This window comes from Ursus arctos, unplaced genomic scaffold (genome assembly GCF_023065955.2).
Source record: "Ursus arctos isolate Adak ecotype North America unplaced genomic scaffold, UrsArc2.0 scaffold_29, whole genome shotgun sequence".
Lineage (NCBI taxonomy): Eukaryota > Metazoa > Chordata > Mammalia > Carnivora > Ursidae > Ursus > Ursus arctos.
Window position 1 is genome coordinate 23,757,818 of NW_026622974.1, and position 17,813 is coordinate 23,775,630.

Genomic DNA, 17,813 nt, shown 5'->3' on the forward strand with positions numbered 1-17,813 from the left:
TCTTTAGGTGTTAAGGTAGTTAGTCTGAGTAAGTGCAACTAAGTGTCACATAATAAAATCTTACAAAGGTTAAGGTTTACTTATAAAACTTTGATATTGGTCTTTCAAACCAGGAAATTGGTGTTACATATAAACAATGATAAACATTTGCTAATATTAATTTGAGAATGAAGAAAAATGCAATAGAGGTAAAATCGAATGATGGAAGACATTATGTCTTTTATATTAGTCTTGAGGGAAAACAAAGCAAAACCTCTAAGCCTTTATAATTAAGAATTACTTCTCAAAATGAATAACCTGGCCTCTTCAACCAAAATGATCAGTAAACCTTGTATCTGAAAAGTGAGCTTTCTATAAAGTAATACCGTGAGTGGAAATGGTTTTTAAAAGAGGAACATTTGGCAAAATAATGTTACTTTATCAAAAGAACTTAATCATTTTGGTCAGTCCAATAACTGAGATAAGCTAGTTTAAGTATAAATGCATACTTCTTTAGAGCCTAAGACACAATTTATATTTATGGTAAAGAGAAATGAAATGAAGTGTTAAGATACAGACATTTAATAGAGACATCCAAATTAGATGCCAAAAGATGGCTTAAGACAATTTAATTGCACTTGGTGCTTTTTAACACCATAGTCATCAAATGATCTTATAAACATGTTTAGAAAAGTGGTCCTGTATTCCAGTGGGGGAAAATAGCCTATATTTGTAAAGTATAGCATGTTATCTAAAACAGAAATATAAAATTAAAAATATGTTTCTAATTTAATCATTTTAACATACTTGCAAAAATTTATATTAATATTTTTTATAATTTAAAATACACTCACACATTATCTCATTTAATCCTCACAACATGCATTTTGAGGTAGATGTATTACCCATTTTATTGAGAGGTTCAGAGAAATAAAGTGACTTTTTCAAGGTCACAGAACTAATATTCAGTAGCTTCCCATCAAACACAGGTCCTCTGACTTTAATTACAGTGCTTTTCCAATCCCCTTTCATGTTTCGCGTCAGGATAAAGAGCCTTAATAGTGCCTCAGACACTGGAGTGTTCTACACCGTGTTTCACATGCCTTCTCTGGCACAAGTTAAGGAACCAGAGTAGTTTGTGCTATCTCCAAAGACACACAGATTAAAAATAGTGTACTTTGTATTATACTTAACTATTTTACTATCAGTGAGTTTTTGAAAATATACATATCTTTCTTACAAAGTATATGAGCTATTTCTCACAGTCACCCAAAGTGCTTGACCTGAATAGTCTTCACAGTTTTCGGAATGAAGTGACAGCAAGGAAATCATAACTAGTTAGTGGAAATGTCACTTGAAACTATACCGTTTGAGATATAATGAGGTCATTTTGGTAGGTAGGCTGGTATTTGAGTGGCAAAATTTGATTCATAATGTGAAAGCCAATATATATTTTATCCATTTATTTATTTTGTTTTTGATCAACAAAATGAACCATCAATTTGAGCGAGTGAAGAAGGCCAATTCTGAGCACTAATTACCAATCTCTTATGATCTACGCATCACTGCTTAGCCTGTCGAACATCATTACAGTATACGTTCAGAAGCAGCCCAGATTTTTTAATATTTGTACAGAAATACATTTAAAAATAGATCTTGATCCTGATTCATTGCTCAATTTAATAAAAACATTTTTAATTCCATCATAACAATGCGAGGCCGAGAGGACTGCTTTTGTGGAAAAATATAACAACTTTATGCATAACCTTTATCATTTTACTTATAGAATTTACGTTGTTCAAGGTTTTCTAGCTCTTAATTAATAACATACAACCATAATATTTCTACTTCACTTACTCTCGTCACAACACTGGTTGAAATATCAAAAGAAAAAGCTTTGCATTATATTTTTCCTAACCTTACGCTTAAATTCTTCATCCCTAAATACATATATGTTCGTATACACCTATATGTGTGGATATTTTTTAACCATTGCCATATTATGGGGTTCTAGAATAATGATTTTTAATTTTTAGAGTATTCTTTAATGTAAAAGAACAAATTATGAGGCCTGACTTTAAATATTATTCAAATGGTCATCCAATAACATTTTTATGAAGTAGTTAAATATAAATTGGTGAAGGCCAAAAAGACTAAAATAATCAAGGGTAATCTACAGAGGACTTTCAGGACAAACACTGATCCAACACTGAAAAAAAGTCCTATTTAATGTAATACATCATCCCAGTTACCACTGTTTCTGCCCTTATGTTATATATCTAGTCATAAATGCCTTATAAGCTATGCCTCTAGGTGCATAAATGCAGACCAAGATAAGAGCAAATCGTTATAATGGTGCTACCCAAATTGTGACTGCTGGACTTATGCTTAGTTTTTATGGGCCCCTGAGGAGATAAGAAGCTTATACCAGAATGTAAATTCAACGACTTTATCAAGCACATGTTTTATTTCAGCTAACTTTCTTGTTTGTTTCTTTGGGAAGAAAGAAATTCTCAGTGAAGAAATCAGCAAGTTGAGTTACATTCTGGTTCAACCTCCTTCTGTCCTGGAGTACTGTCTATGGACCAGCTGTCTTGAGTAGCACTGCAAGTAGTTTCTAAGTCATTTACTAACCTTTCAAAAGAAAGAAAGATGGACAAATAGATTATCATATTCTATTTTTTGAATTCTATTCCAAAGGCAAATTCTAAACAGAACTTATAAAATATAAATCATTCCTTGGTTTATATAATCAGCGATACAAAGTATTCAGAAACAGTTCACCTGCAAACCTTTCCCACAACGAAATAAGTAACTTAAGCTCTTCCTGCTAGCAGTTAAATGCCCCAATTTTGTATTTGGGGAAAAGCAACTGCAAGTTTTCAAATCAGTGTTAAAAATCTATCCTGAACATGATGCCAGAATAGAATCAGAAGTCCATCGTGATGGTCTTAGGAATTCTTGACTTTAAGTCTTTTTGGGACATGACTTAGATAATAATAGAAACTAGACGTAATTTTAGTGTGATGCTTACTCTGAGAAAATTAATGAATTCAGACAATCATTGGCTTTTTAGGGCCCTATTTTGAATAAATTAATAGAAATCATAGAGAAATTTTCCTTCATTTTGAGCAAAACTCACTCCTCTAGATCATGAGGGAAATTGTGAGCAGAAGAATTATCACAAAATAAATAGCTGTCATAGGATGAAAAAGTAAGAATTGCACTAGGAATAAATTATAAATATGTGTCAGTGTTTAACACAGTAAAAATTAGATCTCCCCAAACTCCCAGGACTCCGCCTTGTCCAGCATTAGAAAGGAGGCCGCTAGGCAACAAAGGGTTAGGGAAGAAGCATACATCAATATATTCCCACTCACCAAAGCCCGAGTAAGTTTAGCAATACATTTTGCTTCCTCTCCCATCCAAAGGACAAAGTTTTAGATCGGCCTGAAGAGAATCCCTTCAGCAATCATCGTTGAAAAATGCTGACTGGTCCCTTCATTGTGTCTGTAGCACAGCGTCATTGTGAAGAGTAGTTTTGCCGACAAGGTTATAAGAAACTTGGACCTCGCATCAGTGTCATATGTATCTCCCTTTAAATGTATTTTTCTCTGAAATGTTTTCTTGTACCTTTTGATGTAATGTCATATTTTTACATTTAAATTATCCTTGCATGTCATAATGTCAGTTTGGTATGATGCTTAGTAAATGAATATTCAAAGCAGTATTTCATGTTTATTTGTTGTCTTGCACACAGGTGAATCTGGTGTGGAAGAGTGGTCCCAGTGGAGCACATGCTCAGTTACTTGTGGTCAAGGGTCGCAGGTGCGAACCAGAACTTGTGTATCACCTTACGGGACACACTGCAGCGGCCCATTAAGAGAATCAAGGGTTTGCAATAACACTGCCCTCTGTCCAGGTAGTGTTAGCAGCAACTACAACTGTGGATGTTATTGAATTGTGTCATGCTACGCATTTGGAAAGATTTGTTATTTTCATATGAATTGGGTATAGGCGTTTTAATTAAAGTGGATAAGTTTAACTCATATTCAGCTGTGAAATTTTGTCATATATGTGATGATTTCTGCTTTCAGAGTAGTCAGGAAATTACATAAATGACTCCCCTACCCACTGCAACTATACGCTTGAAATTTCTGTATCTGCTTCTAATAGTATTTACGATTATAATAGCTTTCCTTATTTCAGGTGGCAAAAATGTCCAGTTGAATGCTTGAGGAAACGTAATCTTGCAGGCATACTGGGAATGTGATCTGTACCCATTGGTTAAGGCAGTGCTTGATACAGTCTTTAAAGCAGTTAGCTGTTTTCCTTTTACTTACTTGGCTCTATCAGAGAAAATAGTTCCCCTGACCAAAGGACATTCTGTTAATTTATTTCATTCAAGTGACTGTCCTCATCCAAGCCATCCACTGCATTGTAAACTTTAAAGTCGTTAATGGAGAAAAAAATCTTCAGTGTTAAGTGGAGCACAGCACAGTGACTTGCCCAGGTAGGGTGAGATTTTCCAGGTGACTTCAAGATTTTGTTCTCATTTGAGGCCTACACGCATATTACAGGCATTTCTTCTTAAATTACTGACTTTGATGGAAAAAATGAGCACTAAAAGGAATTTGGGCTTCCTTTCACTAAGTCCAAAGTACATGATATTGTGAATCTCCAGGTTTATATTTCTGTTCAACTATTTGGTGGATGGGTGATGCAAACTTATTGACCATTGCAGTTGATGCTGGGCTTGCATCCACCATTTGGCCTCCAAAGGGGGTGGGCATAAAGAGAGGGATTGGCAGTACAGCACCTCTTCATTTGCTAAATTGTGCGTAAAAGTTTTCTGATGACTTCCATTTCCAGACATGGCTGATTTTGCAGTTGCTAAAAGTAAGAATAGAGAGTAGGTAGCATGGGAGAAGGGCAGGGACAGTCCCAATTTCCCAGCAGAATAAGCAAGGGCAACCCATTAAAAGACAGTCTGGAGGAGTTGCTGTTTAATGGGTACAGGGTTTTGATTTGCAAAATGAGTAAGTTCTGGAGTCCTGTTTTACAACAATGGGAATATATTTAACACTACTGAATTGTACACTTAAAATAGTTTAGATGATACGTTTTCTGTTATGTATTTTTTTTGTCACAATAAAAGACAAGACAATTTGGAAGAAACTAAAGGGAAAGGAAGTGGTGGGCAGAACGTGGAGGAGAGCTGATGCCTGAGATGGGAAATCCCTTTATAATGGAATTGGGAGAAACAGAGCAGCAGATTAAGGTAGAAGTAAAAGCTAAACAGGGCAGAAAACTATGAGGAAGGGAAGACAGAATTAGCAAGAGCAACAATAATTTCCACTGAAAGCAAGAAAAACCAATGAGAGTCAGTGGGAATTAAACTAGATGAGAAGGAACATCAAGTGAAAAAAAAAAAATCAGAGGGAAAAAATGCTTATGGAGGTCATGGAAGGGGAGGACAATGAAAAAAGATGCCAAAACCAGGGGTTAGAGAGCAAACAGACTCTAGGTCTGTTAGGCAAGAAAAAATGAGCTGAAGGTTTTCAGAATTACCAAATTTCTTAATTTTGTAGCTAAAATGACCTCATGAGTAAATGTGGGTTTTCAGCTGGAGTGGGTAGAGTACATTTTCTCATATATAAAGCTGGCCCCTAGCTACAGTATCAAGCTTTCTGTCCTGGGCAATGAGAAAAGTGTCAATAGAGAATTAAGCTGTGCTTGATATATACATTTATCTTGTTAGCATCCTTCTGAAAACTCAAGTTCCCTTCAACATACAAGGGTAGAGTCTAATGGCAAATGGATCCCCAAGTGGAAGTCTGAGAGGGTGCTCAAGTGTTCTCCACAATTCTCCATTCAGTGCTTACTTCCAGCCACTCGTTATGCACAGTCATATGGTTGACATATGGAAACTTCCATCTTTCTGCCAGAGACTGCTGATTAATCCCTTCACTGGGCAAGGAGAGCATCTGTAGTGGGACCAGAGTGCTCTCCCTTTCACTCTGTGTCTGATGTTTAGAAAACTGAATAATATTCTGATTGTAAAGTTTTTCTTCAATTTCTTAAACCTCCTACCATTATACCTACTGAAGAAAGACACACTGATCATTAGTTCCTCTTCACCTTCGTAGACTGTACGTTTGTCTTTCTAAATTTGGTTAAATAGTGCTGACGATAAGAAAAATGTGTCTTTTAATCATTGTTATAGTTCAGATGTTGAATTTAAGAGAATGGAGAGTTTTGTTGGTTTCTTTTTGATTTTCTAAAACCGAACACTAATTTAGCAGCTTCGTTATTTTAAAAATATAGAATAAGTATTTCATTATAGGAAGTTGGGATATCTTTTACATGGTTATTGTATTCGTTATGAAATATTTTGTTTAGTTAGTTGCCATGGTGGTAAATATGTACTTTTTGGATATAATATGTCATGAAAACAGTAACCAAAAGTGAATTTAAAAACTTAAATAGTATCTAAACAGTGTAAATATCTTTCTAAAATAATACCTTAAATTCCCAAGAAGAAAATTAGCTCAGAAATCAATAACCTAGTTGTCACACTATGGATATTTAAGTGTGTTTGGCATTTAATTAATGAAAATGACACAAGGACAAAATGAATGTCAAAGCCACTTTCCATAAAATATATGGAATGATAGAATTTGAGCTTGTATTTATTTGCCCTACTAAAGCCTAATCAATAGTGTTATAAATTAGTTGCCTTTCACCCATATTATCCTAATTTCAAAAGAAGGGTTTTCTTAATTAAATTGCATAATAATGTGTTACTTCTAATATGGATCCTAAGACATACAGCCTTTTGCAAATTGTTGCTTTGACATTATAGTCTCTTCAAAAATTCTTATTACTCAGAGCAGAAAATGATAGGGTTAAATAGCAAGTAAATTGAGAAAGTAGAGAGTTACATTAAATTGTGTTTTTACTGTCCTGGTTTCTGACTTACAGTTTTATGATCTCTTCCAGGGTTTCTCAACCTCGGTACTATTGACATTTTGACATGGATAAATCTTTGTTGTGGGAGGCTGGCCTGAGCATTCTTGGATGCCAGTAGTGTTCCTCCTTCCCCTGAGCTGTGACAATCAAAAATTTCTCTGGACATTGCCAAATGTCCCCTGGGGGGCAAAATTGCCCCTGGTTGAGAACCACTGGTTTACTCTATATGTCTTCTAAACCTTTAGAAGTTTATTTGGGCTAAGGAATGGTTTTGATTTTTTTTTTTTTTTTTTTTTTTTGGTAAATGTTACAGTATCCACATCTACATATTTCTTAAGAAAAAAACCTTTCACTTAAAAGAGTTATATTATAAGTCCCAATGTAAATTATAAGGTAATTTGTATGCTTATTTCAAAATCTGGTAGTAATATAATTTGTAGATTGTGTATTCCTCATTTCATCTTTAGATAGCACAGAGTAGGGATGTGATACTATAGCTAGTGTCTAAGCAAAGAAGAAAATTATAAAACTTGATTAATTTGATTTAAGTTTCTTGATTTTATTAGGCACATTTTCCAAATGAACTAGATTATTTACAGATTTTCATACTTTACTTGCAAGGTAAAAGAATTTATATAACAATTTGCCACTAAAATACAAATATCTTTATTCTTTAACATAAATCTTATGAATAGCATCTATTAAATTATATGTGTTATAATTTCCAACTAATTCAATAATATCTAAAATAAACTATTATTAATAATTTTGATTCTTTTTTTTAAAGGAATATTTTTTAATTTACTTTTTTTAAATGATGTGGAGGAGTCATGAAATTTCACCATGGAACAATTAAGAGTGTTAAAAAATAGGGAGTAATATACTTTTGAGAGGAATCCAACTTCATTATTTAACTAAACCGTCAAGATTAATCAACATTTCTTTAAGATTAATAGAGAAAAATCTGCCAATTTAGCAGCTTTTTTTAAAGCTTTGTTCAACGAATACAGAGCAATGTGATTTGATTGAGGAGAAAATTAGCAGAACCAGCAATATGAATGCAATATGATCTATTAACCCTTTATGTAGACAATAGGGGAAGAAAATTTAGTTTTTAAATGGAGAAATCTTGGTAATTAAAAATAAATGCAAAAATTAATTAAAGATATATGTTTTATATGACAAAATACATTCATATATAATATTTTTAAAATATTTTGCTTTCATTGATCATATATACCTATATGTAAATATACGTATATGCATATATTTTTCCTTAGAGTTAAATACAGACTCAGTATTTAATCTTATGCCAATAGATACAGAGTGGCTTTGGTTTTCCAAACTTAAATGAGAAAACTGTGAACATATTAATTTCTTTCATTCTCTTACTTTTTTTCTATGTAATATTTTAAAAATATATTTTCCAGCAACTTTCTCAGAAACCTGAAGAATTTTTCACTGAGTATTACACAAATTTGGCTAACTTTTTCAATATTTCAATATATTTTCACAACCAGTTCGGTCAACTCAATAGCATAAATAGAAGAGAATGGGGTGCCTCATAATTAAGGTATCATGTACGTGTTTTTAAAGTAGCAAGTTGGTTTGCATATACATGCAAAATATTCTAGCTATACTATATTTACTCGCATAACACCTGTGACACTTTATATGGATCCTGCTTACCCCTACCGATGTTGAGGAGAAAGTGAAATCTTTTTCATCATCCATTCTAAATTTCTACTCCCCCTTCTCATTCTAGTGGTTGTCCTATCAGTCTTCTCCTCATGAACTTCTACGAGCATACTAAGACCAGAGGTTCAACACCAAGATAAGAGCTTTTGAGCCAAAGAGCACATTTTGCCCAGCTTCCTTTTATTTGTATTACCTATGGAGTGCTAGTCCTTACTATCCCAAATATTAAAAATTGGGATGAGATTGGTGATTTGATTGTGGCAAAGAAGGGATCTAAATTTTAAACTCAAATAGACTTTATGCAAAAGATGTCAATATGTATTCATAGTGGCTCTTATGGAGGGAGCACAAATTATGTTAATATTTCTGATTAGTTTGAATCCATTGTAATGGCATAATTGAAGTATTGGTGTATGTATACTTATGTTAGGAATAATCCCAATTAGATCATTTGTTTCTCTAGAAACTTTTATTTATTAGGAGGATTTCCAGTGCATGAAGTTATTGCAAGAAGAAAGAAATCTTCATATTGCCACTCATTTTAAAAGAGGGCAAAGAGGAGAATCTTATGCGAATAGAGTTTTTGAAATTTCTGTCTTATTCAAAGACAGTGACTTTAAACACCCACATTTTTTAAATGGCAAAAATACATTTATTTTCTAAAATGTCAAGCTAATAAACTATTTAAAATATGTACCATTAACTTTCAGATTTTTTTTAAATTTTTGACATCAAAGTCATTAGGCTTGAAATTTTAAGAATTAAGTTGGCCCTTATGTATTTAAATGCAAACTTAACGCTAGAAGATCATATCTGTTATAAGAAATTTAGTTTTCTATACTACCTTATGTTTATATTACTTTTATTTAAAAATAACTCATGACTGTTTTACTATGAGGGAGAGAGGTGCATTGCCATTAAAATAAGAACACATTTAAAGTTTATGACAAATAGCTGTTCGAATACAGGGGAAAAAAAGTACATGTCATTTTGCATTATTTTAATGAATTTTCAAACTAACCTTTGCATTTTTTGGCAAATAAGAATGTTAACTGAGCTGTTAAAATATCTTCATACTGTCTATTTGATGATTTTTTTTCTTTAAAATTAAGAAAAAAAACTTTGACTTTACCTCTCTGCTTTTGTTGTTGAAGCTTCTTTGCTTTATTACAGTACATGGAGTTTGGGAGGAGTGGTCACCATGGAGTTTATGTTCATTTACATGTGGTCGAGGCCAAAGAACAAGAACAAGGTCGTGCACACCTCCTCAGTATGGAGGAAGGCCGTGTGAAGGACCTGAAACACATCATAAGCCTTGTAATATTGCTTTGTGCCCAGGTGAGCATATTCTGCATTTGGTGAACTTTGTATTTGTGTCCTCTGTATGTGGTCCCTGGTACACGTAGGAAATATTACGAGTACAACCTTTATTCAGTCACATTGGAAAATGTGTCCTTTGGTTACTATTTCTTGCTTAAAACTGGGTACTTTCCTTTATTCTATCATATGCAATGGTTTATAGTAGTTCCTTGACTGAGTACCAAACTCACCTTTCTTCGGTTTCTATAAATATGTATATTAATTCTTTCCACTAAGATTTTATCCATACTCGTTTTCCTTCCTAGAGAAATTATAAGGAGCCCCAAAGACTTGACTATTGCCTTGATACTATAACTAGAGACTGTTGTAGAGGCAGTCCTTTTGATGTCATTGTCTCATACTCACTCAGTTAAGGAGTGGGGATTCACCGCTGATCATGTATAGAAATGATAGATATTTGTTAGGAAAACAGGCTTTATAGATTCACTGTTAGATGCATAAGATGGTTAGCTCATAAATGACATATAACTTCATGTGATTATGAAGACTATATAGTCTGTTCATAGAGTATATTTGTAATCCTAAATTTTAGTTTCCTTTAAAATGTTTCAATGCTATTTTACCTGAACTTGATAACTTCACCATTATTATGGATAGAAGTCTTTATAATGCTGTTATTTAGGTTGTTGAAACAGTCAAACATAAAACAAATACCTAAAAAATGAAAAAGACTGATCTTCAATTCAAGGAGCTTGCAACTTAGGAGAGAAAATACACACAAAGAAATGATAGAATCTCCCAGGAACTAGCCAAGGCACATTTTAGAGGTAGAGATAGACATGAGTGGGAAATGGCAAAGGCCAGAATGGTAAAGACTGATATAAATAACCATTGTCTACTCCTTGGGAGACTTTTTCGTTGGCCCATTCTGCATGCAAGCAACGTAGCTGAGATCCTGGTAATGTGCTCCAAACACATTATCCAGCTCACATTCAGTCCCATTTGTAATCTCAATTCCCCAAGGTAATATCCTATGTCATGAAGCAATGATTCAGTTTCTCTGGAAATTTTAAGTATCTAAAACATTTTGATACTGCGAAAATCATCCAAAATGTAGATAAGTAACAGTCATCTCACGAGCTTATTCCCTTTTACTTCAGAGAAAGACTACTAGGTTCCTATATCAGGAATATACTTTTAAAGATGTGGTAGTTATATTTACTCCTAGAATTTTATGAATTCTATGAATTATGAATATAACTTGTACAGTTCAATATTCATGTAATTATGAATATTAGGGAGTCAAAATTGTGATTCCTTATTTGCAAATCACCCCCAGAAAATCTATTTATGAAGTCAATTATGTTCTGTTATTTCTATCTCTCTATAAACATACAGACAAGCACATATATATATTAATGCCCTGCCTTTTTTCCAAAGATTTGGGCAAGCTTATACAAATTTTAGAATTTTTTAAACTACTGAGCTATGGTATTTACAGAAAGTCAAATATAGTTCATTCTTATTTGTCCATGGAATGTGAAAAAATAGATAATGTGGGGAAATGAAAAATAATAGCTAACTGTAGACTCCCTTTTAATATATTAGTTTTTATTACTTCTTTTACCTCCGTTAATCCCCATTGGTGTAAAGATAAAAATGGAACTGATCAGTTAAAATGTTATCAACTGTGTTTCTCATAGTCTACTTTCTATGAACTTTCTAGGAGTAAAATGCCTAGGGGTCAAGAGATAGGGATGCTAAGTTGTAGGAATTCAGATAAGAAAACTCATTTTTCTCAGTTGATATGATTGTTTTATCACTGAAGTAGTAACCACATGTGTTTTCAAGCTAGTTGTGTTGTAAAGTATTATGCTGTCATTGGAATCACTCTAAGACCATTAAAATTAGGTCTTTCTTTTGTATAGGTCTTTCTTTAATTTTGGAAAGTTATGTTTATATTATTTGTAAAACTGGCCTAACTCATATTCTCTCATAGGTGAGCATTATGGATATATATTGGGTACCTAATAACTTTATTATGCATTGTTTCTGACTACTATTTCCATTCTTGAATTTAGTTTTATCATAAAAGATATAAAACTGTTACCATGTTGTATACTAATTTCTTTACTCTTTCAAAGGGAATTTTAATGGCTATGATTTAAAAAAAAAAAAAAAGGTTTTATACCAAACATTTTGACATAATGCCTTTGAAATGTGTAGGATTTATTCAGTGCAAACATTTGGAATTCTCCTTAAAACTAACTGTTTTATAGCTAAACTCAGGTGCCTTCACTATATATAAAAACATCATCATGTGTGGACAAGATGTAAGACACAACTGAGAAGAATATATAGTCCCCGATCTCAAGAAATTTGTAATCTCTTCAGAGGATTCAGACATAAGCCTGTGAAAAGTTGAATGCAGTTCTGATAAACACATATAAACACTCCAGTGAGTGGGGATAATTTGAAATCTCAGTGACTTCAGCCTACATTTCTTGGAGCCATCCAACCTGAGATCCCGGGGACAACATCCAAGGAGTAAAGCTGCGATAGGCAGTATATCAGTAATGAAGAAAATGGGCCAAGACCTATACACTTGGTTCCCCTTGTCTAGGCCAATTGTCAAGTGGAGACCAGAGGAGAACAGAAGAAACAATTAAAACAAATTTGGTCTCAACTCAGCAACTTTACAAGCTCTGACCGTGTGGCTTGTGGTAATGGGCGGTGATATTTTAGTGTGGAATCACATCGGAACAGCATCCAGTGTCATGCTTTTAAGAAATACATGTAACCACTGCAATGAAAGGGATGCTACGTAGGGCTGATATGTATTGTTCACAGCAAATAATGAAACATGTTTTATTTATGCAAATTTTGACATCAACTTAAAAGTAGATGATATCCTACTTTCATCAGATACTTTCCTTAGTCAATGTCCAACTTTCTCCCACTTCTTTTGAGGTGAGGGAAAGCTATCTGCCTGGGATCCATATAAGGAGAGAGGAAAGAAAGGAAAGGGTAGGTATGGTATTTCCTAGTATAAGTTATCACTTCCTAATGTGTATCATGTCTAAGAACAGATACCAGTGTTGATGAAGGGAGGTGAGAGAAAGATATAGAGCAACAAGAGGGATCCACTATGACTCATTCACTAACTGTAAACATAATGTTACCCCATTTTCCTCCCTTTCTCATTTATACTAATAATTAAATGTGATATTACAGAAGGGTGTGTGTATGTATGTATATGTCCAATGGTACTTGTGGTCTGTTTTTCTTATCTCGCAAAACAGAATTTCTGGAAGTCCATGTTATCTCTTTTCTCTGATTTTCCATCGCAATCCCCAAACATCAGATTCATTGTAGTGTTAATTAGTATGTGTGAGGAAATTGTCTTTAATTGCCTATTTATCTCTCTGTGCAACTTTGTACTAACAGAATCCAATACATTACTATTGAATGGATTTTCTTGATGGATATATCCAAAATTTTAGTTCTCATCCCCCCAAAAAATTACAGGACATTTTCTGGGTATATTTAATAATACATTGATCTGGTGTGGTGGAACTTGGACTTCCACAAGAGAACACTTATTTAAATTTAGGTATCACCTTTTAATATCTGTGTTCCTCCTCTGATGCTTAGTCTCTTCATCTGTAAAATGGGCACAATAGCACACCCGCTTCACAGGACTGTGAGAGGACCTTGTGAGATGCTGTAAGGGAGATAACTTGGTAAACAACAAACGGTGTATAAGTATGGGTATTATTATTATGTCGGCACCCTATAGTCAAAGTCCATTGGGATGACACTTGTACTTGAGCAAGTTGGATTCATTACTCTTGGCTTTGAGGGGAAATTAAGATAGGGAACTGTGGGGCATCTCAGTAAGAAGGTGTTAAGAAGACTTATTAAGGGTTGGACTTGTTTTGGGTGATTTCAAGGAGGTTTTTAGGAAATGGGGCTTTGCTCTGGTTTTAAGAATGTCTGGATGGGGAAAAATCTACGATTGAGTATTTTAATGAATTTTCCAGGAGGAGAGAAAACTTTCTGTAATTGGTGAACAAGTGGCAGTCACTCATATTAGCTGAGAGAAGAGAATGTTTGAAACTTTGTGGGTTGTGCTGTGACCGTGTTTCATTTTATCTCACTTGATCACAGTCTCAGAGTGACCTTGTCTGTTGCTAATGTTCTCTATGATGGTCTTAGATCCAACAGGAGATAACATAGCCTCACTGTGAGCACCAAGCAAGCAGCTAACAGCACTGAGTCTAGCTGTGTCAGATCAGTTCCTGGATGTCACCTTGATGGTGATTCCTCATCTAGGGTGATTTAATCAATTTACCTGCTTCTGTTTTCAATGTTTTAGATTTTTGTTAATATTCGAATAGAGAAAGAAAAGTGTTAGACATAATGAAATATTTCCATTTTCTAGGTAGACCCTCTCTTAAAATTATATAGATGTATATTCCCCAAATAAAATTGATATAGCCTTTTCCAAAATTAAGTTCTTTAGGGAAAATAAAATCTTAAATTCTTAGTTCAAAGCCTCGAGGTTTATAGTAATTTTCTTTGTAGTATGTTACTTTAGATATATGTATATATGTGTGTGTATATATGTATATATATGTGTATATATATGTGTGTGTGTATATATACAATTTTTTTTCTCTGCTAGTTGAAAGATGGAAGGAACCAATGATTCCGTTTGGTTCTCTTTGTTATAGTTCTTATAGTAAAGTGCAAATAATATAGAGTATAGGGATAAGTAGTAATTGAGTGACAGATTGAAGACTAAAAGAAATGAAAGAATTATTGTCAAACTAGTTTTCACTTACAGGCTGAAATAAATATAAATGAGTTTAATGTAATGATTCAGTGGCAAACACAGCGGTCTGGAATTCAGAAGACACGGATTAATGTTCAGTCCCAATCTTTAATTATAAATATTTACTCAAGCAACGTAGTCATCTTCTCTGTGCCTCAATTTTCTCATTTGTAAAATGGAGCCAGTGTCTATTACCTGCTCTATCAGAGAATTGTTACATGATTAAAATTAGGTGAAAGAGTCTTGAAAAGTAAAAAACAACATAAAGTGGAGGATGTTTATCATGATTTTTATGATAATATTACTTTAAAAGGAAAGGATTTGGCTGGGACACCTGGGTGGCTCAGTTTGTTAAGCCTCTTCCCCTTCAGCTCAGGTCATGATCCCAGGGTCCTGGGATTGAGCCCCACGTCGGGCTCCTTGCTGAGGAGCTCCTCTGCCTGCTGCTCTTCCGGCTTGTGCTCTTTCTCTCTCTCTCTGACAAATAAATAAATAAAATCTTTTAAAAAATAAAATAAAAGTAAAGGATTTGGAAGAAATAGGTAAATTCAGGATATTATGATAGTTTTTGAGCTCTGTTTCTTATGAACATCCTTAATCCTAGACTCAAAGAGATTTGTAGAGGAGGACTTTAAATTTCCCTTCTACCCTTCAAAGACTTCCAGCTAGTTTAAGAATCAAAAACTCAAGAGTTTTATTATGTGTGCACAGAGGCCCAATAATGAAATTGAGACCTAAAGAAATGACCAAGGCAGGCAGTTTTTAGACAGAGACAATAAATCTGTGAGGAAGTGACACAATGAAGAAAACTTAATTTGGGGAGCTTCAATTAATATGGAATTCCGAACAGAATGTGGGCCAGGGTAGTAACTTAGAAAAAAGTAACAGGAGTTATTTATATAGCCTTCTAGGATCTAAATTTCCTATCTCTGGTGATAAGGATGTCTCTTTACCTCCTAGTACAGGGAGGGTAACTTTCACCTGGAAAATCTGCTTCTTGCTCTCTGGAGACAAGGGGCAGGGGCATAGTATTCTTTTTTCATTGGCTGTTTCTTAAGTAACTTTTATTTAAAATAATCAACATGTCAAAGTGGCACATTTGGGGGTGGCCTGACCTCGGTCCATTCAGATTACTTCTGCCTACTTTGTACTAGGGAGAAGTATATATAAGGGCTCATGCCAGTCTGTGAACTGTGTCTCACTGGTTAATCCTGCATTTGAGAAATGCATTCCTGTGAATCCAGAGCCTCAGTAGAGAGGTCCTGTTAGGTTGTATTTTTCAGGTATATTCATAGTCTCTTACAAAACCTAAGAAGATTGAATGAATCACCCAAGGATAGGTCCTCAGGAGCCACAGCTGGACCCAAATATCTTTGTTATCTAGAGCAAGAGGCTTCAGTCTCCCGTGGACCTAAAGTTTGATTCCTCAGCAAGTATGAAGGGGTGATGTGCCCACAGTCCCTCTGCAGGGAATCCTTTCAGTGAGGACAGTGAGCAGGAAGATGCTAAACATTTGCCTGACCTTGGTGCAAAAGTCTCTGGTTGTCTCGGCATGAGAATGTTATAATTTGAAGCTCAAATGCTACCTCATTAACCTGTTCTTTAATTAATTTGCAATTTGTCTTCTTAACCTTCTGGTCTATTGTATGGCAGTTGTATTCACTTTGTGTCATTTCAGATTTTTATCATTGTTCTGGTGATCTTCCAGTGTTTATGAATCTTTTAAAAACTGTATCTTTATTAATCTTGGCTTGCTTTCTTTTATTATTTAATTTTTTTCATGCAAACTTTGTTTTAACTTACTTCCCAACTATATTTTATTCTTCTTAGCCTTACCTCGATAACTTACTTCTATTTTTAATTCTAATTTTTAAATGATATTTCATTTTGATTTTCCCCCTTTTGTGATTTATTTTAAAATGGCAAATGGGAACCAGGTTTATGCTCTCCAGTGTATGCCCAAAGCAAGAGGTTGGCTTTTGATATTTCAGTGTTACACCGTCAAGAGCTCTTTACAGTTCCCTCAGTTAACTCCCAACTCAATAAAAATCTGAGCTCTCCAAATTTGCCATCACTAAATCAGATAGCTTCATGCCACAGGACAGAATTCTTCTCCCCAAACTCCTTACAGATAGCTTCATCAATCAGCAATAATCAACCCAAAAGTGTTGCCAAAATGATAGTTTTATTATCCAAAATATTCATGGCTTTATCTTGTGGCTGTTGTTCTTCAATCTATTCTTTCTTGTCACCAGTTATTGGTAAAGATGTTAAAATTGACTGACACATGATATTTTCATTAAAATGTCCCACAGAATTTACTTTGGCCTCTGTACATGACAGACAGTTGAACACAATTGTAACTCTCTATATATGGCAGGAGGAAGTTCATATAACAAAGTAAACCCTAGGAATCTAGCAATTTAGCCATTGCAGTTTTAATTATTCTGGGTCCAGAAAATCTAGTAATGTGTCACATTGCTGAAGTAAAACTTTAACTGTAACCAGGGTGACATTGTGGTATAAGGAAGCACATTGCATGATGGTAAGACAGGCTGATCTCTCAGCATTCTCCTAATTTCAAAACACAGCCTTATTATTCTCTATTCTTAGTCACCTTTGTAGGATGGTTCATAAAGTAATAGGCATTTGGAGTTTCTAAATTGAAAAAATGACACTATAAAAAAAATCCAACTGCAAATGCTTATGATGGAAATGAAGAGAAATTGAAAAAGTCTAAGAAGGTGTTAAATCTTAACCTAGCTGCATATTATAGAAGAAATTATGTACTTTAATGCAATATTTACCAAACAGTGCTCAAAAAAGGGGGGGGGGAAGGGAAAAGAAAGGAGGGATGATTACATATCAAACACATTTTGGAGGCATAGTTTCAAACAAAATTAATTTAATGTAGGACTCCCTGAATTATGATTATAATGGCATTATGAATTCAACGTTTTCAAAATAGACATTTTGATTTCAGGGTTATATACCCCCTGACCTATTT

General features: G+C 34.1%; 1 protein-coding gene across 3 annotated transcripts in view; it reads left to right on the plus strand.

The window, feature by feature from the left end:
- The window catches only part of ADGRB3 (adhesion G protein-coupled receptor B3), a 695,949-nt gene that overhangs the window by 274,418 nt on the left and 403,718 nt on the right, over positions 1 to 17,813 (plus strand). For all 3 annotated transcript variants that reach the window (XM_026507135.4, XM_048219740.2, XM_057303989.1), the window contains 2 exons: positions 3,740 to 3,901; positions 9,823 to 9,987. In XM_026507135.4, coding sequence (XP_026362920.3) covers positions 3,740 to 3,901; positions 9,823 to 9,987 — 327 coding nt within the window. The remainder of the gene's footprint in view (positions 1 to 3,739; positions 3,902 to 9,822; positions 9,988 to 17,813) is intronic.